This window comes from Streptopelia decaocto, assembly GCF_964273445.1.
Source record: "Streptopelia decaocto genome assembly, chromosome: 5".
NCBI classification, from domain to species: Eukaryota; Metazoa; Chordata; class Aves; order Columbiformes; family Columbidae; genus Streptopelia; species Streptopelia decaocto.
Window position 1 is genome coordinate 8,568,774 of NC_138659.1, and position 27,381 is coordinate 8,596,154.

The 27,381-nt window shown below is 52.8% G+C and overlaps 1 protein-coding gene across 1 annotated transcript in view; it reads right to left on the minus strand.

Moving 5' to 3' along the window:
• Positions 1 to 24,028, minus strand: part of LMX1A (LIM homeobox transcription factor 1 alpha) — a gene marked incomplete at its 3' end in the record, with an annotated part of 42,032 nt that extends 18,004 nt beyond the window's left edge. Inside the window, exons 1-3 of the mRNA XM_082053861.1 lie at positions 23,894 to 24,028; positions 23,500 to 23,615; positions 22,725 to 22,911 (exon numbers count right to left, since the gene is read on the minus strand). Coding sequence (XP_081909987.1) covers positions 22,725 to 22,911; positions 23,500 to 23,575 — 263 coding nt within the window. The 5' untranslated portion in view covers positions 23,576 to 23,615; positions 23,894 to 24,028. The remainder of the gene's footprint in view (positions 1 to 22,724; positions 22,912 to 23,499; positions 23,616 to 23,893) is intronic.
• Between the last annotated feature and the right edge of the window lie 3,353 nt (positions 24,029 to 27,381).

The following is a 27,381-nucleotide window of genomic DNA, read 5'->3' on the forward strand; positions in this document are numbered from 1 at the left end:
TAGCCACCGAGGTGGGAGTCCCCATTGCAGCCTGCCAGGACCGGGATGTGGACTTCCCTGCTGCAACAGTGCCAGAGAGATGGTGGGCTGGTCCTCCCAGAGAGGACACCCAGTCTGCTGGGGACACCCAGCCTGGGAAAAGCCTCTTTATCCACCTCTCAACCTCATAATGATGCTGCAAATCCTGGAAAGCAGAGACAGTCCACAGTACTCTCACTATCCCCTGCAGCCTAGGGAAGGCAGATTGCCCAGCACAGCACAGGAGTGACCCGGCATCTGGGAGAAATGCTTTTTCCCCAAAAATGCGGGATATTTTTTTCCTCTGCTTTTCTCTGAATCACAACTGTGAGAATTCAGATTCCCCTAGCAGCTTTGGGGTAAAATAAGACAAGAAAACAGAGTGGTCGCCCTTCCATAGCCAGACCCAGGGGACAGGGTCTGGTACCCATGGGGGTTTCAGGTCCTCCCCACAAGCCAAGCTAAAGCCAGGACAGAGATGACGATATATAAGGTGTCGACATATAAGCTGTCAATATATAAGCCAGTCCCACCGATGACAGCATGCACACATCCTGTGTCCCGAAGTGGAGGGCGGGAAACAGATGCCTGGCCAGAGAAAGGAGGGACCGGCCATGAACCACTCGCACTCGTCTGCAGCTTGGACAAGTCCAAGGCTGTTTGGCTCCGTGTCTTGGGCTCGGGCCCATCTCTCCAGTTTAAAGCAGTTGAACTGAGCCCAAAGTTCTCATTAAGTCAGCCTGCCTGAAGGTGGTTCCACCACCAGGATGTTTCATTCCAACATGAAACTGATGTTCCTCTTTGCAGATACAGGGGAATTGGGATGAGTGAGAGGAGGCAGCCCCATGGCCAGGACAGTGCTGCCAGCTCCTGGCGTTTCACCCAAAATGGGTGACAGCAGGTGCTGGAGACCCCATACGCACAGCCTGGGATTGGGTGAGAATCCCAGTTTTCACTATTTCCCTATTACCTCCTCCCGTTTTAAACTGATTGCCCTGGACTGCATCAGGAACAGGAGCTCTCAGGCTGGCAAGTCCCACAAGCCCAGATATAAGCAGGCAAAGTCAAAGTGTTTATCCTCAATTCATGTCAAATGACATGATGGGAAAACCAAGGTCAGGAGCATTGATTTATTTTGCCAGGCTGTCTCTTGGACGTGCAGGGCAGAGACAGCCTGAATCCCCCTCCCTTGCATCAAGCAACACGTGCATCCATTCCCTCCCAGTGACGCCCTTAAGAAGACGTCACCGTGCCACCTCCCAGCCTTGCTGAACCCTCTAAAGGTCAGCACCAAAAGCATGTCCACCACATATGGTTATTAGTTCTCTGTGGGTCCATCCATTCCTTCACTACAGCTGGATGAGCAATTCACAGCGCATAAATTTATCTCGCAGATCTCAGCCCACGTGCTGTTTGCTAACAGTCTGTAGAGAGGCTATATTTTATCCCTTTGGGTTTCTTGGCCAGCATTCAAGCTCCTGACCCTGATTTATTCGCAATCGGTCAAGAGCCACATTTCATCTCCATAGGCCACGTCTGCACAAAGCTATTCGAAGCACGTGGCTTGACGTCCCGCGGTAGCGCCGGGGCACCTCACCGTAAACCGGTCCCGGTTCTTCACGGCATCTCCAAGAGGTATCCAGGGGGAGGCTGTGTTCAAAAATAGGCTCTGCGGGGGCAAACTTTGCCTGATGAGAGCATCATGGCCAGAACAAACCACACCTCTTCTGCGCACGAAGGCAATGAGAGCTCCAGATGCCGGCCGAGGCTGGCTCACCACCTGTCCTCATCCCATCTCACCATCTCTTTGCCCACCTCTCTGCCTATTTATAGCCATGGAAGACCTTTGCACAATGCCCGAGCAGCCAGAGGGTTGAGTGTATAGGCGGGATGGCAAATGCCGCTCTTTAACTTTCCAAAGTAGTTTTCCTACTGCCGCCCAAGGCGGCTGCCACAGAGAGCCCAGCACGCACCCTGCCTTTGAGACGAGACCTTGGGACCGGCCAGAATATGCCTCCCAGAGCTATACCCATCGCCAAGCTGGCTCTGGGGTTTTCATAAACCACCCTATGCTGCACCTCAGTAAGTCTTTACTAGGGGACCAATCATCCTCATGCAGACATGAGCATCCCTCTGTGAAGATGTTCCCTCTGGAGACATCCCAGGCCAGGCTGGATGGGGCTCTGAGCAACCTGAGCTGGGTGAAGATGTCCCTGCTCATGGCAGGGGTTAGACTGGATGAGCTTTGAAGGTCCCTTCCAACCCAAACTGTTCTATGATTCTATTCTAAGACAAACCAGATAAAACAACCAAGATGATGGGAGAGGTATAGAGTAATCTGCAGAATTCAGAGAAAAGGAGTGACGTGAAGGATCAGGGTTAGTATCAGCCCTATCTGACATCTTCATTGACAATTGCAATTAGGGACTAATTTGCATGTTAATAACATTAGCAGGAGATAATAAACCGGAGAGGATGGAACAGAACAAAATAATCTGGAGATATTTAAAAAAAAGAAAAAAAGAAAAAAAAAGGAAATTCAGCTTGGAAAAACACAGCTTCTAGGGGAAAAACACCTGGAGCAGATGCTGCAGCAGGAAAGAGGAAAGCAGGAGCAGGGATTGGAAAGCGGCCAGGTGCAAGAGCAGCATGTCAGGCAGGCGAAGGCAGCCAGGCCACCAGGCCACACCCTGCAAACCAGGCTGTGGGTCTCATCTATCAGCAATGCAACACCCTGTATCAATCAGGACAAAGTGCTGGATGCCCCTGCCCTCCAGCCACGCTGAAGCCCCCCGGTGCCACCTCCATCACATGAGCCCCTGGACCACTTGGTGAAAGCTGCACCATCACTGTCTTATGGGACACGGGACGAGGAGTGGACCCTGAGGTTGGGAGACCTTGTCAGTCACAGTTGCGCTATCACTGCTAGTCTACACTTAATAATAAAATGGATAGGACTGTTTTCTTGTAAAAAAATCCTATAATAACTCAAATGACCAAAATGGGGTGACCTGAGTGATTTTTACAGGGGTCCTGCACCTCCTGGTGCAAACCACGTGGCTGCAAAACCAGGTGGGGTGTGAGCACTCATGGAGGGAGGATGGTGGGGCAGCAGGCACTCTGACACTGCTCTGGGAGCCTCAGAGGAGACAGATGAAATGGCATGGAACAACCCTTCAGCCGCAATCAGCAATCCTAACTTCGCAATTGCAATGACAAGAGGGACTTTGCCCATCCCCATGATGTACAGAGTGAACAGGAGAGCTTGGAAGGGCTCATCTGATCTCCACAGCTCAGCTTCACCAGCGGCTCTTTCTGCCAAATGAAAAACAGCAGCCGGCAGGACTGCAAGGAAAGGGCTGTGCTCATTAAAACACCCTTCATCCTGAGACACGACTGCTCCTTAGCCTCTGCGCTGGAGCCCGACACCCCCAAACTCTAGTGCTCCCCAGCTGGGCATCCTTGGGAGTCACTGTCTTCTCTCCCAATGCCTAAAAAATCAGGCAGACCAAGCAGGACCTGAATCATTGCCACTTGTCCCCACAACCTGAGGACAAGAACAATCACATCAGCCACTTCATGTTGTCTGACCCAAACAGCTGGTGTCACCCCTGATGTCTGAGTGCTCCAGCCCTTCCCTGGACCATTTGGATGGTTTAAAAGTGCAAACAATTTAAGGAAAACCTGGATTTTTAACCCACTAGGACCAGTGCTACAGAGTGCAGGAGCTCTGGAGGCCCTGGGCTGTGCAGCTGCCCAGCATCGAGAAGGGGCAGGAGTTTTATCGCCCAAAGGGGGATTAAAGCAGTTCCTGATGCTCAAGTATCTGGAGGCAGACAGGGAGGAGGGGAGATGCTTCCTGTGATTTGTGAGCTGTTCTCGGGCTGTCCTTGCTGCCAGGTCTTGGGCAATTTGATGACTTTTTGTTGCAAACTGGAAGAACAGGAGACATATGTGAAGGAGGAAACTCGCATTCCTCTCGCCTAAGAAATCCCTTCTCACTTTCCCCCAAATCGCACATACACCCAACCTCAGCCTCTCCAGGCTGGCTTGGACATCAGCTCCCCTCCCACACCCAGATGACCTACTCATCCAGAAATGGCCAAGGCCCATGGCTGGGGCGTTATCCTCCCCTCCTTTCCTTCCCTGCCCTTGTCCTGCCTGCACAGGCAGCCAGGGCAGGCAGAAGAACTCTTCACCCTCCGGAGAGGTGAAAAACACCAGACAAAAACAACCTTTCCCAGCAGCATCAGTGCAAATGGGACCACAAGCCTCCAAAACTCTACCCAGCTGTGAGCACCTCCACATCTCCTCTTTCAGAGACGTCCCCGGTGGCTTGTAAACATTAATTTTATACTTCTCTGCCCCTATTTCCCAGAAGAAATGTCTACATCAGGTCTCCCTGTCTCTGGGACTAGTGGTCCCCAGAGCCAAGCAGGGATGTGTGCCACTGGGCAGGGCTGGTGGACACAGTGATGGACACACCAGGCCACCATGCCTTGATTTCTACAGCATCTCCCTTCCCTCAGGTGCCTCCTCTGTCCCTGGAAGTCCTCTGCGTGTTGCAGAGGTGGGAAAGGACTCTCACAAAGCTGAAACACAGCAATAATGTCACTTCAGGCCACCAGGCCGTGTATTCACAGGCAGAAAGCCAAAACCTGACTGAGAGCCTGAGTCTGCTGTGAAAGCCTGTGGGGAAGGTATGCATCAGAAGGAAAACCATCTGAGTACCAACAGAGTCCAAATCAAAGCAACAGAGAGACCCTGGTTAGGGAACCAACTGTTGAGAGATCGTCCCTGCTTACTTCCACAGCACGTTACCACTGAAGCCTAATGATATCACCTGCCAATCTGCTGAGCACCTTCTGAGCTGATACCTCCCAGAGTAGTTAAGGCAAAGAGTGACCTGTGTGTCACCTGCATGGGAAGGTGCCTCCAAGCTGCCTCCTGGGAGAGAAAAAGCAAGGGATTCATTTCATTGCAGTGGAAAACAGCCTCTCCATCCTTGTAGCCATCACAAGGTACTTCCTACCTCTACCTACCTATCACCAGAAAGCATGTGTGAAGCTGAATAAAACTCACCTCCAAAACAAAACCCTGTCCCCAAGGATCAGCCGTGCCCCTCTGGGAAGTTTCTGACTGGTGAAAAGGTGACACCGAGACCTCACACAAAAACTGCGGGAAGAAATCCGGCAGCGCTGGGTTAAGCAAGACCCTGAAATCTGCACTCGCCTGTGCAATCTCGGCTTTGCAAGGGCTTTGCAGGTCCATTAAACAAAGCAAGACAGAAAATTGGACGCCAGTGCCTGCTCCATGGAACGAGAGCCGCCCTGCTTCAAGCCCATCTCGCTGAGGCCTCTTGAGTTTCTTTTCAACCCTTTCTAAGGGAGAAGGAAGACAAACAGCCAAGCTCAGACCCAGATCAAACACAACCTCATATGTGCTCAAGGGGAACAACCAGCCCTGGAGCAGTAGGAACAAAGCACAGCCCTCACGTGGATCTTTCCACCCCTATTTCCACATCCAGCTGGATTTAGGGCTTCTCGGCTGGGGTGGGACCCTTCTGGGTAAGAAGAGAAAAAGCTCCAGGGTGGATCCTGCTGTTTCCGATTCCAGGAAGGCCAGAGCCCCTTTGAACTCCGTCCTGCTGGAGAGAGGGAAATCTGGAGATGCAAAAACACACACCCCAATGCTAATTTAGGCTTACACCAGCCCTGTTGTCAAGCACTGTCATTCTGAAAACATCACTGACCCATGCCTGTGCTAGGCAGCCCCACAACAGACAGACAAGCCGGACATGATCTGTTATACCAACTTTAACAGGCAGCCGAATATCAACCACTAGATTTGATCTTTTAAGCACCAGTGCCTTGCCCCAGGCAGCCAGCAAGACGATTGTTAGGGCTGGAGGCAGCCTGACCACTGTCTGCTTTCCCTGCAAGCGCTGCCCCACGAAAGGATGCACAATCCCCACCATGGTACCCCTCATTGCATAGATATTGGATTTGCGAAACAGTTTTTTTGCCGCAGGCAAACTTCCCTCCCACCCCCCGCTTTCAAATGAGAATGGTTTAATGCTGTTCACCAGCAGCAGGCACCAACTCCAAATGTCTGCAGAAAAAAGCCCAACACATGCCACAGATAGTACAAGCAGGTCTGTCACCAAAAGCCATCGGCATCCCTATAGCTCACCCTACCCCATCCCTCCAGTGTGGGGGAAGCCTGAGAAAGAGCAAACCGGTGGAGGTAGCAAGCAAATGAAAAGCTTTTCTGGAGGGGGGAGGCAGCAAGCAGCCCCACGTGCCAGCATCTCGCTGTGAAATAGCTCAGCTGCCCTGTGCACAGGCTGGGGAGTTGGTGAGGAGGGGTGCAGGCCCCCCAAGAAACCTGCAAACAGCTTTAGCTCATAGACTGGAGGGATGGACCTATACACCAGGGCAGGTTGTTAAAGCAAGATAGGACACCACCTCCCTTGCTACAGTGGCTCAAAGGTCTCCTGAAGCAGCTCCCTGAGCTGGGGTGAGCTCAGCAGAGGCACAGGACCACCTGCGTCACCCACGCCAAAGCTGCGAGCTGCCCTGGTGCTGCTGTGATGGGTGCTGGATGCAATGGGCATCCCTGACCCAGCACAAACAGCCCCATCCTGGGCTGCTCCTCCAGGAACTGCTGCGGCTTTACAATGCATATTTGGTTGTAACAGGACCCCTTTTTTTCCCTTAATGTTGCTCGTTATTGCGGTGTGTAAAACCAACCCTTTGATAATCTCATTTTCCAGGTTGTAAAATCACTGGGATAAGGACATGCGGGGGCTTCACCTCACCACGCTGTTTCTAATGATCTCAAGATCCTCAATGGAGAATCGTGCCTGGTTTCTGCAAACTATTATCTAATCTAATTCCCTCCATCCCATTACTTAAGGATTTACAACACACAACCTCCCCCGAAATGGTTTCTGGTAAATTCTTTGAAAGCTCTTCTGGTCCTCACATCATCATCAGGGTCAGGCACGCATTAATGGCAAAGCATTTATGCACCAGGTAACTTGTTCCCTGGGAAGCAAGTTTGTTTATGCTTTTTAAATTCAGGAAGCAATTAATAGTTGCTGCAAAAACAGTGTGCTTCTCTTAGGTGAGGGCCATAAAGCCCTGACTCGCCTTAGGGAATTCAGATGCCTCCATCTCAGCAGACACCTTCCACGAGCATGGTGTTTGCAAGGTAAATCCTAATGCTGAATAACAGATTCTACGTGATCTTCATACACTCGCTAACCCAGAGATCTGAGACTCTAGTTTCCCAAGCCAGGTAGAGGTGACTGGTTCAGGGAACAGCACTGCCAACAAACACGAGACCAGAGCATCTTCCAGCTTTCCCTAGAGCCAGAGAGCTAGAAGTTCTCCCTACTGAAAGGTAGTGGAGAACTTCACTGAATCCCCTGACTCTGGGACCTGGAGCTTTAAAAATCAAAAAGCCACAGATAATACTGTGGATGAAGCCAGGCTCCTAGCAGAATCTAGAGATCTGATAAGGCATCCTGTAGAATGGTCTGGTCCCTGTAGCTCAGCATCCTCTGCTCACACTGAAAACCCTGGTCCCTGGAGCTCAGCATCCTCTGCTCACACTGAACAACTGCAGCACCTGGAAAGCAGAGGCAGAAGGATACACCCTATGGTGCCTCCTCCTTCCCGACTAGCACAGAAATCATCCAGAAGAGGGACAATCCACTCACTGCCTCCCACTAAAAAACAATGGCCGGCTGCAGAGCTTCCTAGGTTTTAGGAGACAAGCTCTCTTTCCATGCTGGCCCCCTCTCAGCCATCAGAGAGCAATTATTTCCAGGCTTACCCCTCTGCGCTAGACTTCAACCAGCTGCAGACAGGCCCGTGCACATCCTCTTCCTAATCCTTCACGCACAATCCCTAGACAGTCCCTGGCTTTTATTATTTTCTGGCAGGAGAAACCCCTGTGTGCAGGCTGCAGCCTGAGCATCTCTCAGCACATCCCAACTTGGGTCCAAATTATAAATTAAATGTTCATGTAACAAGAGAACTGGCAAGGACCAATTGTCCATTAATATTTTAAACCCCCGTTAATTCTTATTTAACGACCTGTCTGAAAAGTCCCTTGTAATTGCTTGATACAGTGATGGGACTAAAACTTTATTTATTGATAAAGGTTGTGGGAGATTCATCTTGTGGGGATGGCCGTGATTTCCAGTGAGGAAGCCAAGAGACAGGGTGGGCAGCGGCATCACTACGGTGGTTGTCCCTCAAGACAAGGACTCCTCACCTCTGCCAGCAAACCCATTCCTGCACAGCAGTTCTCTTGAGGAACACAAGACAAAGTCCTTACCCTTAGGTATTTTAATAATACTCTTAAGTATTTTTAGGCACTGAGAATGAGGAAATATTGTCTGTGTGTATGCTGGAAGCTCCTGTCCTTAGAAGGTGCTGTAAAACTCTCAGGGGATGGATCTGCACCTGATGCAGGGGCTCTGGGCAAAGGACAGCAGTTTCCAGATGTGGGAATAAGTGTGTCAGCAGCACAAACCCCCACAGGGATGCAGGACAGACACGGGCAGGGTTTGCGTTCCAGAGCCATGCTGATCCCAGGAGCCCACCCCACAAGGGGATATCCCAAAAATCTGAGGCTGCAGCCTCACTGGCCGAGAACAAAACCTCCTCCATCTCCAAGTCTGAGCTTCTGAGGCTTTACCCCAGGAGGGAGCAGAGCCCGGCAAGGTGGCTCAGAGGCAGGCAAGGCTGCAGCCAGGAGCTGCCCCTCCGGCTTCGAGATCACCATTGACCTTGAAATGCAGGGCAGGCGGCTGCCATTGCCAGCATCATATGATCTGTTACAAAACACGACGGGCCCTACTTAGAGGTTACACGTCGCAGGACAAATTTAACACCCGAGAGTGTTCCCGATCCCACTGGAAGAATTCCTGGCAGGAGCTCAGTAATCGCCCACTACTGTAAGTGGCCAAGTGCCATGGCATCGGTTTGGCTCCAGACACATGAGGACCTCATTCCTCATTTCTGATGGGAGAGACACTTGGGCTGATGGTTGACAGCATGCAAGATGATGAATTCCCCAGCAGCAGGTGGGCCTTGAAGCAGAGAGTAAAGGGAATCTTGTAAAGATGCTGTCCACAAAAGCCTTCACTTGTTTGAGAAAGGTATGTAAGGACCATAATTACAAAGTTGCATCGAAGGCAGCCTGACATGCAGGTCCACAAAAAGGTCCCTGGGGAGAACAATGCTCTGGTGGACATCGAAGAACAGATGGAATGGAAGCATCCACAAAGGATGTGCAGTCCACAAGAGGCCAATACTCAGGGAGTTCCCTGCCCAGCCATGAGAAAGAAAGACTCAACCCCAGGAGAAATTGTCCCTGCTGCTGTCCTACCAGCTGTGCGCCAGCTCTTCCAGAGCCACGCTGGCTATTTCAGGAGGTGGAGCGGGCGAATGCTGCTCGAAGCAGGGCCCGGGAAAGGCGCAGGGCAGGCAGGGTGGGAGAGCCTCTCCCAGCAGCAGAGCTGGTCCCAGCTCAGCAGCGAGCCAGACCCTGACACTCCCTCCTCTTCCCCTCCTTCCCTTTCCTCTCCACCGGTCCCAGCCCCGCGTTCCTGAGTGGCAAGAGTCAGCTCTGCCGATGCTGCCGAGGGGCCCCGAGCCAGCTCTGGCCATAACCTCGGGACAAAAACATCAGCTCTGAAAAACAGCAACGGGAAAAACAGACAAGCGGACGTGTGTGTGCACAGGAGGACCCCTGTAATCAGGAGAGCTCCGATGAAAGCGACAAGATTTGCAGTAACGGGCAATTTGGGGCACCTGCTTTGAGCCTTGAGGGAAGAGGGATGATGGGCTTGTTTTGAGCAGGCTCATGGCAAGCCAGATAGATGGTGTTTGCTCCTAGCCTCTGGGAACACAAACCCTGCTGCTTCCAGCCCGGTTTGCCCTCCAGCCTACATCAAGAGCCCGATGCTGTTCCAGCCGTGATGCTTATAGGAGGAAGGGAATGTCGCTGTGACGGGCAGGTGGGGATGCTCAGAGTGGAACCACACTGGGTCGGGCTGCAAATACCCTCAGCACCTCTGCTAAGAAAAGGGCAGGTTGGGGATGCCAGAGTGGAGGTGATGGAGCTGGGTCAGATCAGTGACAAGACAACAGAAAAACGTCGTCAGGCCAGCAGTTATTTTTATCTGCAAGGACCAACACTTAATACTCTCCTATCTCCCACAAAATGTCACTTGAGCGCCAGCAGAAAGCTTACACCACTCGCAGACAAGGGCTGAAACCTGAGCATGTAATCCCGGCTCCAGTCAAAAGTTTTAGTGGGATTCGCAGCGTCTGGACAGGGGAAGATGAGGAAAAAAACCCTTTCCCCTGAGAAACAATGGCTGGGGCACAGAGAAGACAGGACAGGCAGGTCCCCTCTGGGACTGTGTCACCTGCAACATCTGCAGAGCACAAGGGATCTTGCAAGCCCTGGGGCTATTGCACTGTCTCCCCACAACCTCAGTCAGACTTTGGCTACCTTAAGAGGGTCTTCAGAAGAGGTGGGAATGGGGAAAGTGAGGTGTTCACCACCCTGCTCGCTAAACACCACAGCCCCCCGGGAGACAAAGAGCTAAGAGGAGCAGGGTGGGTTGGGCAGAACCCATGGGGGGTTTGCAGACACCCCATTGAGATATCACTGCCACTCCTCTTGGTAATTCCTCCCCGCTCCCCATCTCCACTGAGTAGTTGTAATTACTTCAAACATCATTTCCCCACCGTCCCCACTCTCCATTCCCACCCCCTTCCCTCTCATCACGCAGCCCAGACCCAGACGTGCCCGAGGCGTGCGGAACAGCGGCTTCCCTCACTTAATAAAGGCGAAGGCAGAGCAATGCCGTTATTAACAGCAGCCTGCGCCCCTGCCCCCCCCCCAACTCCTTGCCGATGGTGGGAATATTGCACCGATAATCCCGCGGGAAGGCCCCGGCACTGCCTTGACAGTGGATGCAATAACACGGCCCCTTTTATATTGCAGAGTGTAAAAGCCAGCGGGTTCTTCCCCCAGGTCCCCCCTTACATCGCAAAAAGCGTTTAGCATCAGGGATGGATGGATTGACAGATGGAGAGAAAGCCCCTCCCCATCAGGCATAGGATAGTTCAGATTTAGAACCACAGGCTCTTCCCAGCAAGGGGCAAAAAAGAGCCCTAGGCTGGGACTGAGCCACGGTAAAACACACTGTGACAAGGAGATGTCCTGTGTGCTCAGAAAATTCAGGTACCTTGTTAAGAGTTTGCACAGAAACTTACAGGAGGTGAATTTTGCTAGGGATAAAAGGCAGGAGTTCACAGGAGCTGCCCCTCATCCACCCCCGGGGGAGGTTTTCACTTCATCCTGCCTTTTTTAAAATTAAAAAGACCAGCCAAAGTGGTTGGGATGGAGCAGCAGGCAATGAGAGGACCCAGCGGAGCATGGGGCTGGGCAAGGCAGGGTGCTGACAAAAGGGGAAGGGTGATAGTTTCCCAGTGGGATGCAAAGCACCTCGATGCAAGCACATAATGGATGTTGATGGTTAAAATCAGCTCCACTAGACCCAGAAATCCTCTCTTACAGCAAGGCACAGGGTAAAAACCTCAGGGAATATACCGCAGAGGCAAAACCCGCATTCCTGAGATGGTCGAGAAATGATCGCATATATCTCCCTCCATCTCCCATTTCTGAGATCCATTTCTGAAGCATCGTCAGCCAAGAAACTTCAGTTGACTGGATGCGGTTAAAGCAAACTCACACACGCAAAGAGTCTTATAGCTGAAACTTGAATGATCTCCACAAACGTCTTGCATATTTTCGAGGACGCTGAGGAAATACACATTTTTCCCCCCATTTTGCAGACTTAAAAAAAGCACCCCAAGGGAAAAAGTCATTTAGAACTACTTAGGAAACACAAAGCATAAAAAGCCTGTAATTATTTCTCTGCCAAGGGCTTGTCAAGTTTGAAAATCCCAGCTCTTGAACCACTAATCCTTATGGAAAAAAAAAATGCAACTTCGGCAAGATGCGTTGTCAGTTGACTTTCACTGCGCTTTTCCAGCATGAATGCACTAACGGGGAAGACGTAGACCTTCCACCCACAACACACACGATGTGCTTCCCTGGCTGACCAAGGAGACCCGCAAAGCATCACTCTGAGCAGCGGCTGCTCTGCAGGCATCAGGCTGGGGCAGGGGAAGGACCAACACTGGTGTTTGGAGGCACAAGTGCCTGAAACAGGCAAAAATAAATCAGTTTGGGGTGGGGGGATACTTTAAAAACCAAAGATTCAGAGAGTTTCTGAGATTTTTGTTATGCAGTTGAAAATAGGATGAATACGTTATTGGCAGGGAAACTGCACTTTCTCCAGAGTGTGGGAATGTTCCACCCCAGCAGAGCAGGGTGGATTTGGGTTTGCTGGTTTAGCAGCCAAACTCAGCACTTCACATCACCCTGCCTGGATAAGGATGAGTGGCACCAGTGCTTCTGAACTTGCTTGGCCATTGAGAAATGGTCCTGTGAATGTAATGGTGTCCTCGTAAGTACCCCAGCATCAAAGCATTGACCACATTCCTTCCATCTTCACTACAGCCATAAGGAGCTGTAGTTTTGCTACGAGGAGAAAGATGAAGCACCAGCAGCAGGTAGGACCTCAGTAGGCTCAACCAGAGGTTGCTCCCGCTACAAACCCTTACCATCAAACCCAAAATAGCACCTGGCTCATTGCTCAGCTGGCAAAAAAAAAAAAAGGTGCAAAGGTGAATTTGGGGCTGCAGAAAAAACTCCTGTAAAGACCCTGCCAAGGGCACGGACACTTTGGCTCTTGCTAGGAGCCGGTCAGAGACAGCCAGCATGGGCACGCCAGCCATGTCCCCAGCCTGGATAGTGTCTGATGGGTGCAGTGACAAGTGTCTTACACCAGGCAGAGCAGGTAAGCGAAGGAAACCCACCTCACTTGGACCTACTTCCACCACACAGGGCCCTTCACCCATCTCAGACCTCCTCTCCCATTACTTTCTTCTAAACCATCTCCATTACAGCACCTCCTGTCAAAGCGGGTTTTAATGTCCTCGAGGTAATGTGTGCAGGAAGGCTCTCCTCCTTTCTGGTTAACCCTCCTTCCTAAGGCCAGAGCTGGAACAAGCTCAGACTCAAAAGCCCAATACTTTAAGCTTCATTAAACTTTTAAGCCAGTCCATTGAGGTTGCTCTTTCAGCCTTTCATAATTACAGACACAGAAGGAAGGAGCAACATTCACCTGAGCAGGCATCAAGAAGATTCAAACACTTAATGGCTTTCCTAACCAAGCTCCCATGGCCACATCACTGTTTAAAAGGATCTGTTCAATACCACTGCAGCACTCTACCCGGCAGCAGAGATGCTGAGATATTCAGTATTTCAGTAATTCAGTATTCCAATTCCCCATTGCCCTCTCATCTGGCCACCTATTTGGCACAAGTGGGACTCACGACACATGAGCCTGAGCCATCCCACCACACCAGAGACTGCAGGTGCCCAAACCAAGAGGATGGTTGGGTTCACAGACATGGCTCAGGTGACCAAGGTGCTCTCAGCTCTCCCTACAGCCAAGACCTGGAGTTCAGCATCTCCATCGGGCAATTCAGACCTTGGCTTGGCCAAACCACATGTTCCAGAGGAGCCTCTTCCTCCCCTTCAACCCTTGCAGGAGCCTATTGAAAGTGGCCTGCAAGCAGAGAGGAGACTGTCCCCCATCCTCAACACCCAGATGGGGTCCTGCACACCCAACACACATGCAGCACAAGTGTAGTTCCCTCCTCACCTGTTGCCTGGATGATCCTCTCTAAGACCAGAAATGGAAAAGATGCCCCAGCAGCGTGTTGTAGGGCAGCCCCACTCCAGGCCTGACACAGAATTCATTGCACAAGAGTTCTGGTGTTGTGCCTTGACAAATGTTCACCTCCACTATTGGCACCCATGAATTTATTCATCTGATGGCATCAAAACCACCCCTGTGGAGGTAATTGCAAACATATGCCATTTCCCATGTTGTAGTTCCCTCCCCCTGTTTATATATGTTACTACAGAAGTTAGCAACATTTTGCAGCTAAGACGCTGTTTTCTAGGAATAAAGATTTAACAGAGCCAGCGAATGCTCGGCAGAAATTTTGACAATGAAAGCATCCCTATGTTTTTACAATGGTGGGGGTTGTAGGGAAAAAATAGCAACTCTGAGACTTTCAAAAGAAAAAGACAAAAAACCCCAACACACAAAAAGAAACAAACAAAAAAAAAAAAAGAAAGAAAAAACCCACAAAAACAAACAAACAAAAACCCCACAACCAACTGCTGCAGCTGAGAACTGCCTTCAGGTCCCTTAACCTATTTCTCTCCCTTATCCAATTTTTTCCTGCCAAATGCTTCCCTGAGCTTTCAATAGCAAAGAGAGAAGTCCCACCTCCCTCTTCTAGATTATCCACCTTGGGCGATGCTACACGCTGAAAAATCAATTTGGAATGTGGCCTTGCTGGCCCCAGGCGGGGAAGAAGGAGCCCTTGGTACACAGAGGCTTCAGGTTCATCCCAGCAGCTCTGCAGCACAAAACCAGGAGCGAGGATGCAGGTCCCAAAGAGACGTATCGCTTCCAAATGGTCCCAAACAAATCTCTTCTCCAGGAAGCACCGTTGCCTCTTGTTGTGCTTTTAGTACACCACTTTGTTCCTTTGCTGGGCAGGGGACCTTGCCCAGAGGGATTTCGGAGGCTCGCCGCCCCACCGTGCTGGTGGTTATCATTCCAGAGGAACAGACGTACTGGAGAGGGAGATTTTGCACGGTGGCGGCGAGGGCGGAGGACAATGGGCCGCGGAGTGATGGTGGCGTGAAAAGGGATTTGTTCCGCTGTCAGGGACAGAAAGCTCTCCCCAAGAGCAGCGTTCGGAAATTAAGGCCACAAGGGGAAGGAGAGGGGTAGGGAGAGGTGAGAGACAATGTACGGACGACAGCGACGGGGAGACAGCTGGGAAGGATCAACGCCGAGCCCTGATGGGCTCGCAAAGCACGAGGAAGCCTCCTCCAGCGTGTTCTGCCCTTCGAGGCATTTGCCCTGAGGGCAAGGAGGATGCCTCAGTGCAGGGAGAACCTTTCATCTGCAACTGCGGAGACCCAGCGACCCAGGAGAGGCATTGCTGCCCGCTGGGATCTGCTGGAATACAGAGGAGAGTAGTTCTACCAATTCATGCCTTTTTCTATTGATCCATGCCTTAATCCTGCTGATTCGTGCCTGGGAGAAGCTGGTAGCTCTGCAACACAAGCCCTTGTTCACCTTTGGTAGCGCAAGGTGGAAAATACAAAGGTAGGCACAACATAAAAATTAGGCAAACCTGGAGAGAGGCTAAGAATTCACACCCTGCATTAAAATTTGCCTAGCAAGATGCTCAAAGCACTTATGATGATGAACGAAGCCTTTTTTTCAGAGAGATTCCTATTTCCAGCTACGCTTCATGAGCGAAGGAGCCAAGTCTCAGCTTTTTCATGGCACATCACACCCGGACCAGGCACCAATGCAGGAGACCTGAACCCAAAAAAAGATCACACTCATGGGCATGGGAAATGCTCTACTGAAAACAGGTAGGTGCATGCAAGCACACAGTGCAATATGAGAAAATAAATAGTTTGTATTCAATGCAATGTGATTTCACCCCTATATTGAGAAACACACATGCCACCCTCCTGAAAAAAATCAAACTTGTGGGAGAAAACACCATTTTCAGATAGCCAGCCTACAAAATGTGGAGCAACTGCAGGATCCTCGACAAGCTGAAGAAATTGGTCTTTCATTAATACGGTCCCCGCAAAACAGATAAGCAAGAAGACAGATTAATCTGATAGAAAACCCCCCAAATAAACAGAGATGGGTGCCACCAACCCAACGCCGTGTCCCTGCTGGCTGGGCAGCCCCAGCACAGTGCTGCTCAGCAGCCACCCTGCCCCACGCCTTTTGCAAAAACTTCAGGATCTGGCTGTCTGTAAATATTTGGGGTGGGAAGTCAGGGATTACAGAACCCCTCTCCTGGGCAACCAAGGTTTGATGAACTTTAAAAAAAAAAAGGCAAACTTCAAACAGAGCTCCCGTGACATGCCTGCCGGTTTCACAGAGACGCGTAGGACAACCCGGGTGCATCCATTGCCCCAGGAGAAGATGCCTGGGGACCCGCTGGCTTCCTTCTGCCCAGGCAGGATTCCTTCCAGGTTAAAAGCAATGAGGGACAAAACAGAAGTAACTTGGCTGTAGGCTTCCACACACGTCTGTGCAGTGTTTGCCATGTCAGGGAGGGCTGTTAGTCCCCCCCCCCACCTCTCCTTTCTTATAAATTCACAGAAATTAAAATTTCTCATAAAAACAATTTTACAAAAAAAAAATAAATTATTTTGGGTCAACACCAGTATTTCACCTGAATAAAATCTAAATATTTTCTCCCTGCTTTAAAGCCACTCTTACACCCATTACAGAGGAGATGCTTTATTAAATAGCAGGCTGCTATTAAATATCTTTATTAAATAGCAGACTGCTGCACGATCTTCCCACCCAGGCCCCCTATCCCCATACTGGTGCCAGTGTCCCCACCCCACATTTGCATCTGCAGAGGGCACGAGCCAGAGACAAAACAGAGCACAAAGGGACAAAGAGAAGAAAAATGTCTGAGATATGGGATGTATTGAGTACTGCTCCTTGGTTGCACACCACGGGGTTCTCCAGAATCGGAGAACCATGAATCCAGGCTCAAACCTGACTCAAACCATTAGGTTTTCCCCCTCTACAACCAGACGCAGGACTTGTACCCCAGCAAGCAGAAGAGGAGACCAACCCTCACCCCCAAAGGCCACTTCTCCCCCAACAAGGCAGAGCGTGCTCTGGGGTGGTTTAGACTCAGCCAGAAAGCTCCCTAAGGAAGCACCAAGGGTTAAAAAAAAGAAAAGAAAATTGTGGGCTCTCTTAAATCCACGGCTTGGAAAATCCCTCCCTGCGCTTGCGAGCAGGTGAAGAACCGGCGAGGCGAGGGCTGGCGAGCCGGGGCAGGAGGGGACCCCAGCTGTCTCTCCAGCTGGTGGAGACAAAATTCTCATCAAACTGAAACAAACCCCCCTTTCTTTCCCCAAGCCGATTTATTTTCGGCACCTTCATCACAATTGCAAAGAACCAAAGTGGTTCCCCCATCTCCAAGCACCCTGTTTGGGCTGAGCCTGGGGTGCTGTGCCACAGGGGGAGAAATACAGAAAAATAGGGAGGAAAAAAAAATAACATTGTGGGTCTGAAACGAGACGGCAGAAACCACGGAGGGTCCCAAGGATGCTCAGGTCCCAGTTCTGCCGGTGCCAACCCACAGTCCCCAAAGTCCCATCGCCAATGAGCAGGAGAAAAGGTGACCCCAGAGCCACCCCTGTCCCCACCACAGAGGGACAGGTGACAAGTATATTCAGCTGCCTTGCCCCCAAGCTGCCAAATGTCACTCCCTTCCAGGCCTTTCAATGAAACATTAATTGTAAGACACAAATCTAATTAAGGGCAGAGGGAAGGGGCAAGATGCCAAATGTCTTCTCCACTCCCTTTGGAAAGTGGGAACCCCACGAGTGGGAGGATGGGGGTAGCAGAGACAGGGGTAAAAGGTATTTTGCTTGCCTGGCGTTTCCAGCATGGATCCCATTCACGACCTCCGTAGTGCCCCTCTCATCCCCACATCCTACTGCTTCCCCGCTTTCTCCCCCCGCCAGCACAAGGTGACTTAACAAAAAACAAAGGACCAGTGACTTGTTCCAGCCCAGAGGTACCCACCACCGCATCCCTGGTGGGCACGAGGCCAGATTTGGCTGCCCCCGAGCCACACTCATACCAGCCTGCAAAGAATCAACGTACTTCCTCCAGGAGTTGCGTGAAAAGACAGCAAAGACAGAGAGGGGTTTGCTAGAGGAGACAAGGTGCTGGGTGGGGATGGGGAGCAGGTAGGAAGGATGGGAAGCGCTAGAAGAAAAAGTTGAGGGATGGGGGAGAGTAGATGGGAAAGGACTGGCAAGAGGGACATCATGACACAGAGCTGTTGTGTACAAACCAGCCTGACTGCCCCCAGTCCCTGGTCAGCTGAAGAAGCCCATGTTACCACCATTCTCTCCATAGCATCCCATACAATAAGGGAAAAGGACCTTAGAGGACATGTTGCACTGTAGCTGGGCTGACCCATGGCTCTCTGGAAGGACCATTCTCTCCCATCACCCACAAGAGGAGCAAAAGGTCCCATTTGTCCAGGCTGGAGAAGGCAAAGGACTGTGTATCGCCAGCACAACCCCCCAGACCACAGGGAGTCTCCGGCCTGTGGGACCAGGCTGCCCTAAAGAGTTCAGCATCAGCATCACCTTATTCATTCAATCCGTTTGGGATTATCCTCCTTCACAACCCTTCCGGGCTGGGCAAGCAGCGCCACGGTTTGCAGCTAATTGTGCAATTACATTCATCACCCACATTAAGCAAGATAAACAACCACCATGCTTCAAACCGCTGCCCTTCCCTCCTCTACGGCAGCAGCTGTCAGACAAGGCTCTGGCGGGCAAGAGGAGGCTGCGCTGCCCCAAGCAGGCTCTGATGGACCACGCTGCTGGGGATCCAGGCTCGTCCCCCATATGAAGGTAACTGGGTGCAACTTTAAAACCCAACACCAATGAGTTTCTTCATACATGTTTTCTTTCGTGCGCATTCAGAGCTTAGGAGGATATTTTTTTTTTCCCCTTCACTGCTGGATGTGCCTCCTCATTTTAATTCACAGAGGAGGAGGTGGAGGCACCCACGCAACCCCATGACTCCGGGAGCAGGGGATTTTGGAGTGCCCGCCAAGCAGGGGGGAGCTTTGCAATGACAGCGCAGAAGCTGGCAACAGCACAGAGCCGTCAAGCCGTGTGAAGACAGGGCGAGCATCACACAACTGCCTCCCTCGGCCAGGGAGCCCGGCACGGCGGCAATGGCTCGGGGGCCGTGGCCGCCCCTCCGCTGCCGGCGCCCACATGCCAGCCCTGCTCCGAGATGTGCTGGCCATCTGCTCCCGCCAGCCGGGGCTGGGGCCGGGGCTCTGCGCCGAGGCTGGGGACGTGCCAAGCCGTCCCGCCGTCGCCACGCTCCCCAGCTGCGCCCCCCGTCACGACCACACCGCTGTCAGCGCTCCCGGCCCCCCGAACCAGCCAGTGGGGTTTCTGCACAGCACCAGCATCGCCCACAGTGGAGATTCGCGATGGAGGTGTTCCCATAGGTCTAGGTCCTCCCTACAGCTCTAGTTCTGCTTGTCCCATGCAAGCCCACTATGAAACACCTCTGGGCAAGTGGGGCTTAGCCGTTCCCATCCTCATGTGGATTTTGAGTCCCCAGGGCAGCTCCTTTCACCAACCTCACTCTTCCCATGACTTGCAACACCTTCTCCATTTACAGTCAGGTTTGACGTTGCAGCCCCCCAAAATCTGCCACCAGGAAAGCCCATTCCCCCGGTCAGTAAGGCAGGGGCCCCACAGCCGGGGCACATCCCCATGGCCGCTCTGCAGTCAGGGAGCCGGCCAGGACGAAGCCTGAACCTTGTCATAGTTGAGACTTATCAGGTTTGGACAAGAGCCGGGGGCTGCCGCGGGATTCAGGATGTTCTGTAACGAACGTCCTCTGCCCCAAATAGATGCTGTCCCAGGGGCGCAGGCTCGAGCAGTCTCTCCCTAGGATCCCTCCCCACCAATGCTGGGGAAACTGGTTCAAGAGCGACCCCCAGCACCCCAAGTCCCCAGTCAGCATCATGGTCCAAACTGCCCACAGATCCTGAGCCATGGCACCGGGCACCCCAGAGCGATGCCGAGACCTGGCCTGGCATCCCCGGTCTTTAATCCATCCCTCTCCAGGTCCTCTCCCCAGGTCTTCCTCTTTATGAAAGACCAATAAATGTAAAACATCTGTTTTAATAAATGATTCCTCAATTTCTAGAGTCCAACAAGTCAGATGTTCACTTAAAACTGTCCGTAACACTTTCCACGGGTGTATTTATAACTACATACATAACTCTGCCATCTCACGCTCTGCCGTTAACCCTCTGCAGCCACGTTACAAACGGAGCTCAAACAGAGAGCGAAGAAACGTGTCAGAAAATACCGCACCTACTCATCTCTGGAAAAACATTCCAACAGTCACCATCTGGAAAATAAATCCTTTCTTTTGATTAAAAAAAATAAAATACACTCACACAAAGAAACCACCACACCATGACATTGTCAGGTAGGATCCCGACCACTTCCCCAGCACCAGCATTTCCCACACAGACATCCCAGCACAGCGAGCGCTGCTGCTCCGTGTCGGCAGAGAGGACCCCGGAGCCCGGCTCCGCTGGTGCCATCGCCGGTGCTGCAGGGACGATCGGTCGCTTCACGCCATCGCACTGCAAATCAAGGAGTGTCAGTCACTCATGATAATTAACCAGCTCCCGGCTTGAGATAATTAGCTCAGTCTAAAAGCAGCAGCTCTTCCCCTGCGTGTTTTGCACTGAAAGCCCCGTTATGAGCATCGGCACCACGCTCCTGCACCCAGGACTGGGGAAACGGCTCAGCCCAAAGACAAGATGGACAGTTTGGCTAAGAAAGAGATTTTTTTGTTAAATGCAGAGTCAAATGTAAAGGTCAGCAGAGACCAAAGGGAACAGCTCTTTGGGACTCTGCTCTGTGTCCTTGCTGTCCACAGGTAAGGAGTCGCAGTGTCGGCACTGCGGAGAGCCCCACCGGGGGGATGGAGGGAGCAAGAATACTGACCTACAGACCCATGCAAAAAATAATAAATAAAATAAAATAAAATAAATAAAATAAAATAAAATAAAATAAAATAAAATAAAATAAAATAAAATAAAATAAAATAAAATAAAATAAAATAAAATAAAATAAAATAAAATAAAATAAAATAAAATAAAATAAAATAAAACATGCGAGAAGCGGCAGGCGGGTGCAGGAGGGGAAGAGGCTGGCAGCAGTTCATGGTTAAAACCATCTAACCTTGGGGAAAGCGCCTGCCACAGGACACTGGCCCCCGGTTCAAGCAGAAGTTACCAACCCAAATGCAGATGAGAAATAACCGGGATGAACAGTGCCACCGCCAGATCCCAGGAAATATTTGTGACTTTCGGTTTTTTTTGCAATCATCGTTTTCCATCCTGACAGTGAGATGCACACAGCAAGGAGCCAACTGCGGCACCAATTTCTTTCACGGCCAAGGGACATAGGAGGAGGGTTTCAGGTTGGAGTCGGCTCCAAGCACTCAGAAGCTGTAGTCGAACATTCAGAGAGTAAAACCCAGGCGCGCTGCAAGCTGGAAAGGCATTTCTGCGGTAATATTTACCCCAATGTCCCTTTAATGCTCCAAACAGAGGCACCAATAAAGTGGAAAGTGTGAATTAAATTGTGTCAGAAAAATATGAAAACCGGTAGCCAAATTTCTACAGGCAAACAAGCAGCGCACCCAATCTCAACAAATTTTTGCCTAAAACAAAAAAGGTCTTAACACAGTTCTCTCGGCTCTCGCAGCAGCTAACTCTTCCGCTCTTTCGTAAATATTTGAAAACAAGGTCACGCGCACAAATTCTGCTTTCAATTTGCCTTGTATCCATAGTGATTAAACTCAGACCCACAATACAGGACTTAAAGGAAAAAACTTTAAAAAGGCCTGGAGCAGGGCTAGCCCCCGGCACGCTTGCCGATCCGCCAAAGGCCAGGGACGAGCCCATCGGCAATGACTGTTTTCTCATAAAACAGCGACGTGGGAATTAAATCGTGGGGCTCCCGCAGACGTGCTATTGCTATAGTGAGGGATCCAGCCCTCCATCTACACCCTCCGCAATAAACACCCAGCCTGGAGACAACACAAATTTAACGACTCGGGGTCCGGCAAGGACGGCAAGAGCGGGATGAGCAGGAAAAAATGAAAGCGGCTTCAGGAAAGACTCAACAGCAATCTACCCATCACCAGTGGAAAGATTTTTTTCTCTAAAAAGAAGAAAAATAATTTTCTCATTATCTTTTGCCCATAAGCCCCACAACTGCCAAACGGGAAGTATTAGGGCTGGAAGCTTTTACCACCTACATCCAATTTCCTGCTCCATCACAGCCCCAGACATAGGCAAAACCTCCGGTGTGCCATAGCAAATGCTCCGAATTCAGCGGGGCCTTCCCTGGTCCCTGCCGAGTGCCTCAGTTTCCCCATCTGACCATGGGGAGCAACAGCATTTCCCTGCCTGCGGGGATACTAGGAAAACAGCCCCATCCAGGACTGGGTCAGGGAGGAAAAAACATTTCTCCTGCAGACACTTCATAGGAAAATAAAGCTAGAAGAGACAGGAAAACACTTTGCACTGTCCCTCTGCAGACACAGGCTTACTGAGGGGGTCTCACAGGCTCCTGACAAAAGGTTCCTAAATTCCCAAGGCACAAACCAAGCGCAACGAAACACCTCAAAAAAGGTGAGAACCAGGGGTGCAAGGAGGCTGCGGGGGAGAACCACAGCTGGCCACACAGCACCGTAAGGCTGTCACCTCTTGGGACACGCGGGGCAGGGGGAGTGGGGAGCTGCCGGGGGACACCAAGCCCCTTGCACTTTTGGCAGGGCTTTGTAAGCAGTGGGAGCAGAACGGGGCAAGGGGGACACTTACTTCTCGTAGTCTAGTTTGCAGTAGAGCTTCTTGTCGCGATAGAAGCAGGTGGTCTGCAGGGGCTCCTTGCAGGACGCGCACTGGACGCACTGCTCGTGCCACAGGCTGTCGTTCAGGCGCAGCAGGAACCGGTCCGAAATGACTCGCTGGCACCCTTCACACACCGACTTCGGGGTCGCGGCTCTGCCTGCGGGAATGACCCAGGGCAGGGGTGGGTGAGGGAGAGGTGGATGGGGAGACGGACCGGGCACAGGATGGATGGAGGATCCCACAGTTTTTGCTTCCCCCACACAGGCTGGTGGGTCGGGGGAGGGCGGGGGGTGTGCGGGGTGCTGCTCCGGGATCCGGTGGGGACCTGTGCCTTAGGGGAGCTCCGGGGGGCAAACAACGCCCTCAATTTCGTTCCTTTTAGAAAGACAGCAGCAGAGCCGCAGCTTGGAGAAATGGCGATTGTATGAAACGGAGATTAAAACGAAGAAAAATAAAACAAAATAAAATATTTATTGTTCGATACGAAGGAAAGGCCCTCGTTGCACTGGCGGACTGGGGGAGCACACACGATTTAATGCAATAGCGGAACGAAACGGGAGCGGGAAGGCGGTCGCCGGTGGCACTCCCCGGGCGAAGGGAGCGGCGCAGCCCCAGGCAAGAACGAGCCGGGGGAAGAGCTGCCCCCGGGTCCCCTCGGACCCCCTTGTGCCCATCGCTCGGGGCCCGCCCGGCCGTGTCCCACCCAGGGGGTCCCCGGGAGGGCAAGCGCTGTTCCCCGACTTACCCAGCAGGGAGGAGAAAGGAGCCGCAGGGTCCAGGGCGCTCTGCAAACTCTCCTCCATCTTCAGCCCGTCCAGCATGGTGGGGAGCCCAGCCGTACACAGGGGCCGCACCGCCCGCCTGCCAACACAGCCCGGACACGCCGTGCTCAGCCCCGGCCACCGGCCCCGCCATCCCCGGCCGGGGCTTCCCCGCCCCGGCTGCCCGCCCGCTCCCGGGGCGCCCCGCTCCCCTCCTCCCTCCCTGTCGCCGAGCGGGTGAAACACCCCCGGACCCTCCACTCCGGCTTCGCAGCCGCTGCCCCGGGCGGGCTCTCAGCGTCCCACCAGTCCCCGGGCCCCCCGGGGCAGCGGGACGAGAGGATGCGGGGCTGCCGTCGGCGGGGATCGGCCGCTTACCTGGGGCGGCTCCAGCGGTACCTTCCTGCGGGGAAACGGCGGGAGAGGTGTCGGCAGCCACCGCTCCAGGAGGGTCCTCCGGCGGCTCCTGCTTCCCTGGGCTGGCCTCCCTCGGCCTCCCCGCCGCCGGAGCTGCCCGGGGTGGGGAACGAGCCGCGGCGCCCTGGACGGCTCCGAAGCGGAGCGCACCAACCTGCGGGGAAGCGCCCGTCCGACTGCTGCCAAGGCACATTTCCTGGAGCTGATACCTCCCTGCCCGACCCCCACCCCCTGCCCTCCCCTCTCCACCCCACTCGAAATAAGTTTCCTCCCCGCTCTCCTGCCTGGCTGCAGGCACCGGCCCCGCCACGCCTCGAGGGGCTGGCGGTCTTGCCCGGCTCCAGGGGGCACGGCCGGGCAGCCCCAGCTCCGCTCCCGAGCTTTTTTTCTTCTTTTCTTAAAAAACAAGCCAAAAAGAAGAGGGAAAAAAAAAAGAAGTGGAGAGCGGTGACCCGCCACCGCGGCCCTCCCGGTAGCGAAACCGGCTGGAAATCAGCTCCCCCTTCCAGGGAAAGCCCAGGCCGGGAGGTTTTGGGGAAAGCCGGTCCCCGGGGTGGAATGTGCTCCCCCGCGCTGCGCATCGCTCCGGGCCCATGGCTCCTGCCTCTCCGGAGTACTGAAGGAAAATGAGTGCTGGGAGAGGAAGGGGAAAAAGAAAAAAAGCCGAAAACGGGAGGGCTCGTCGCCGGTGATCGCTGGCGCCGAGCAGGGCCCGGTCCGCTACGGGAGCCGGTACCGCGGAGCCGCAGGGGGAGGCGGCCCCGGTGGAAGCGCCCTTTCGGCTCCGCCAAACCGCATCGGCTTCGGGGAGGGGAAACCCGCGGAGGAAAGATCCCGCCCGGCTGGGGAAGCTGAAACTTGGAGCCTTCCCGCAGCCCCGGCGATTTCCCGTCCCGCCCGGCTCTCCCCTTCTCTCCTGCCCGGAGGGCGTGGGGGGATGTCGGTATTTTTCGGGGAGTTCCACGGGCCCCGCAGGTCCGGAGCCACCCGCAGCGGGGCCGGGGCCACGTACCTGCCGCTGTGGGAGCAGCCTGGGCAGCAGGGCCCCGGCTTCTCCCGGCACGGGGGAGAACTGGATTCCCCCTCTCCGGCTGGTGTGGGAAGAAACGGCTGCAGAACTGCGAGGGACCCACTACAGGCTGTTGGAGGATGAAAGGTTTTTAGGGGCCTCACCTCCTGTGCTCACCAGTGACCTTGGCACCAGGAGCACTCCCAGCCTCTCCGTGGGGCATCCTCGTCACCAAGTGTTCTCCACGCACAGATGACGTGGGTGATGCAGGGACCAAGGTCATGCCCTTTGGGAAGCTCGTAGGAAGGACAGAGGCCACAGGTTAGCACGGGTGTATCAGCACCCTGCCAAAAGCACATGGAAGTGGGAAATGGGGTCCACTGTATCCCAGCGTAACTACACTGGGAGCTCCGGCACAAAAGCCTTGGTTTAGCGTGAAACAGTTCTGATCCCTCACATCCAGGAAGGCTGAGCTGCAGCAGGGGAGCGCAGGGCTCTGATGACTCTGTTTTTGTCTCTCCTGAAGGACTCCGAGCAGCTCCAGACAAGTTTCTGGGCAGACAGATCTATCAGAGCCACATTGCCAAGACACCAGCCCAGCAAGGATGGGAGCATGACCAGGGGCTCCAGGCACTGCATGTTGCCCTTCCTCCTTGTGCAAACCAGCACAGCCGTCCTATCCCATCCCATCTGCAGAGCTGTGCAGGGTGATAGATTTTCCTTACATAGCCAGGTTCAGCTCCGTGGGGTGAGAACGCCATCCTTCAGCACTGCAAAAACTGTGTCCCTGGACAGGCCACGTTGCTTATATGCTCAGATTGCCCACCCAATTTGGTCTGATGCAGGAACAGCTGGAATGGAAGTCATTCCCCCTAGATGTTGTCACCCAGTGGTGTTTCCCCTTCTCCTCCTCTCCAGGAGGATTCTGGAAACTGCCTTACCTCACAGCTTTCATGAACAACTCCCAGCTCAGTCTCCGAAGAATAAAGCTTGAGGGACTGGCCCAGTGCATAACACCAAGGAAGCTCCAGCAAGGTGTTGCTGCTCTTGATTTACACACCAGCTCCCACACCAGATCACTGGAGCACACCTGGTCTTATACAAAGGGTGGTCACCAGGTGAACCAGTAAAATATGCAAAAAATACACTCTAAACCCCCTCACTCCCAAAGCACATCTTCACCTCAGGCAATGGCCCTGCAAAAGATGGGAGGGGAGTATTTCAGCCAGCATATGGCAGCCTCTGAGGACCAGGTTTTTATGATTAGCTCACCCAGGGTTGAATGAGGTGCAGCAGCCCACAGCATCAGCAGCTGAAAAGAATTAAATCAGAGGAGAAGCTGTAGGGTCTGCAGGTAGCCAGGTGTTAAAAAATTGGGTGGTCTGGGAAAAGCAGCGTTTAACAGAAGTTGCTGAGCAAATTAACAAGCCAACAGCAGTGGAAAACGAGCCACATGTCTCCCTGCTGAGGTTGCTCATCTCTCATTTTTTGTGCCAAGCAGCTTGGGTGGACCAGCAGGTCCACACCATTCACTGCTGGAAGGAGATCAGCAGTGCTCAACTCCAAGGCCTGGTAGCCACAGTCACAGCTCCATACAGCAGGGAGCCAGGTCCCTCCTGCAAATATCACCTTAACTCTGCCCAGCAAAGCAATTGCAGAACCATGGAGGAGCAGGGAGGGCTGGACCCAGAATAAGGCACACAGGAGACCAAGGAAGAGAGTGGTTATGAGTTGTGCTTCCCCTACACACACACCAGCCACCTCCCTTGGGACACGAGTCACTGGGCCAGCTAGCCAGCATCATCATGGTGCCTTTAATGCCTGAAGCCAACTTGATCCAGAAAACAAAGCCCTGCCCACCACCCAGAGACCTCTCCCTCCAACTCTTACCCCTGGAGAGAGCACACCATCCTCTTCTTCCCACCACTGCCACTGCCGTTTCTAGGCATCAGCTGTCAAATATCTCCGGGGTGATAAAATTCTCTCCCTTTACCACTGAAGTACACCAAAACAAGCCTGTCTCTGGTAAAGCTCATTGCACAGGGGGCACAGGGAGAGAGGTGAGAGGTATGGACTGGCAGCTGCTGGCCTTGCGTAGGTACAGGTCAAACTTGTCCACTAATGCTGACAAACGCCTGGGGATTTATCAGTGGATTTCTGTGTCATGCTTTCCAACACCATGTACCTCACCATGAAATAAAAGCCATCATCCCCTGCAGGAGGATGCATACACTGCTTCCCACTACTACCATCAGCTCTAGGAAGCCCCACATGCCACCTCATCTCTCTAGTTCCTCCTCTTCCTCTTCATACACTCTGCTGTCTCAGAAGGTATCAAGTCATCACAGCCTCCCATAGCTTCCCACTTGTGCCTTTGATGTGATAGGGGAGAGCTGGGAGGGATGGAGATGGGACAGACAGAGAAACTAGGCAGCAAAAA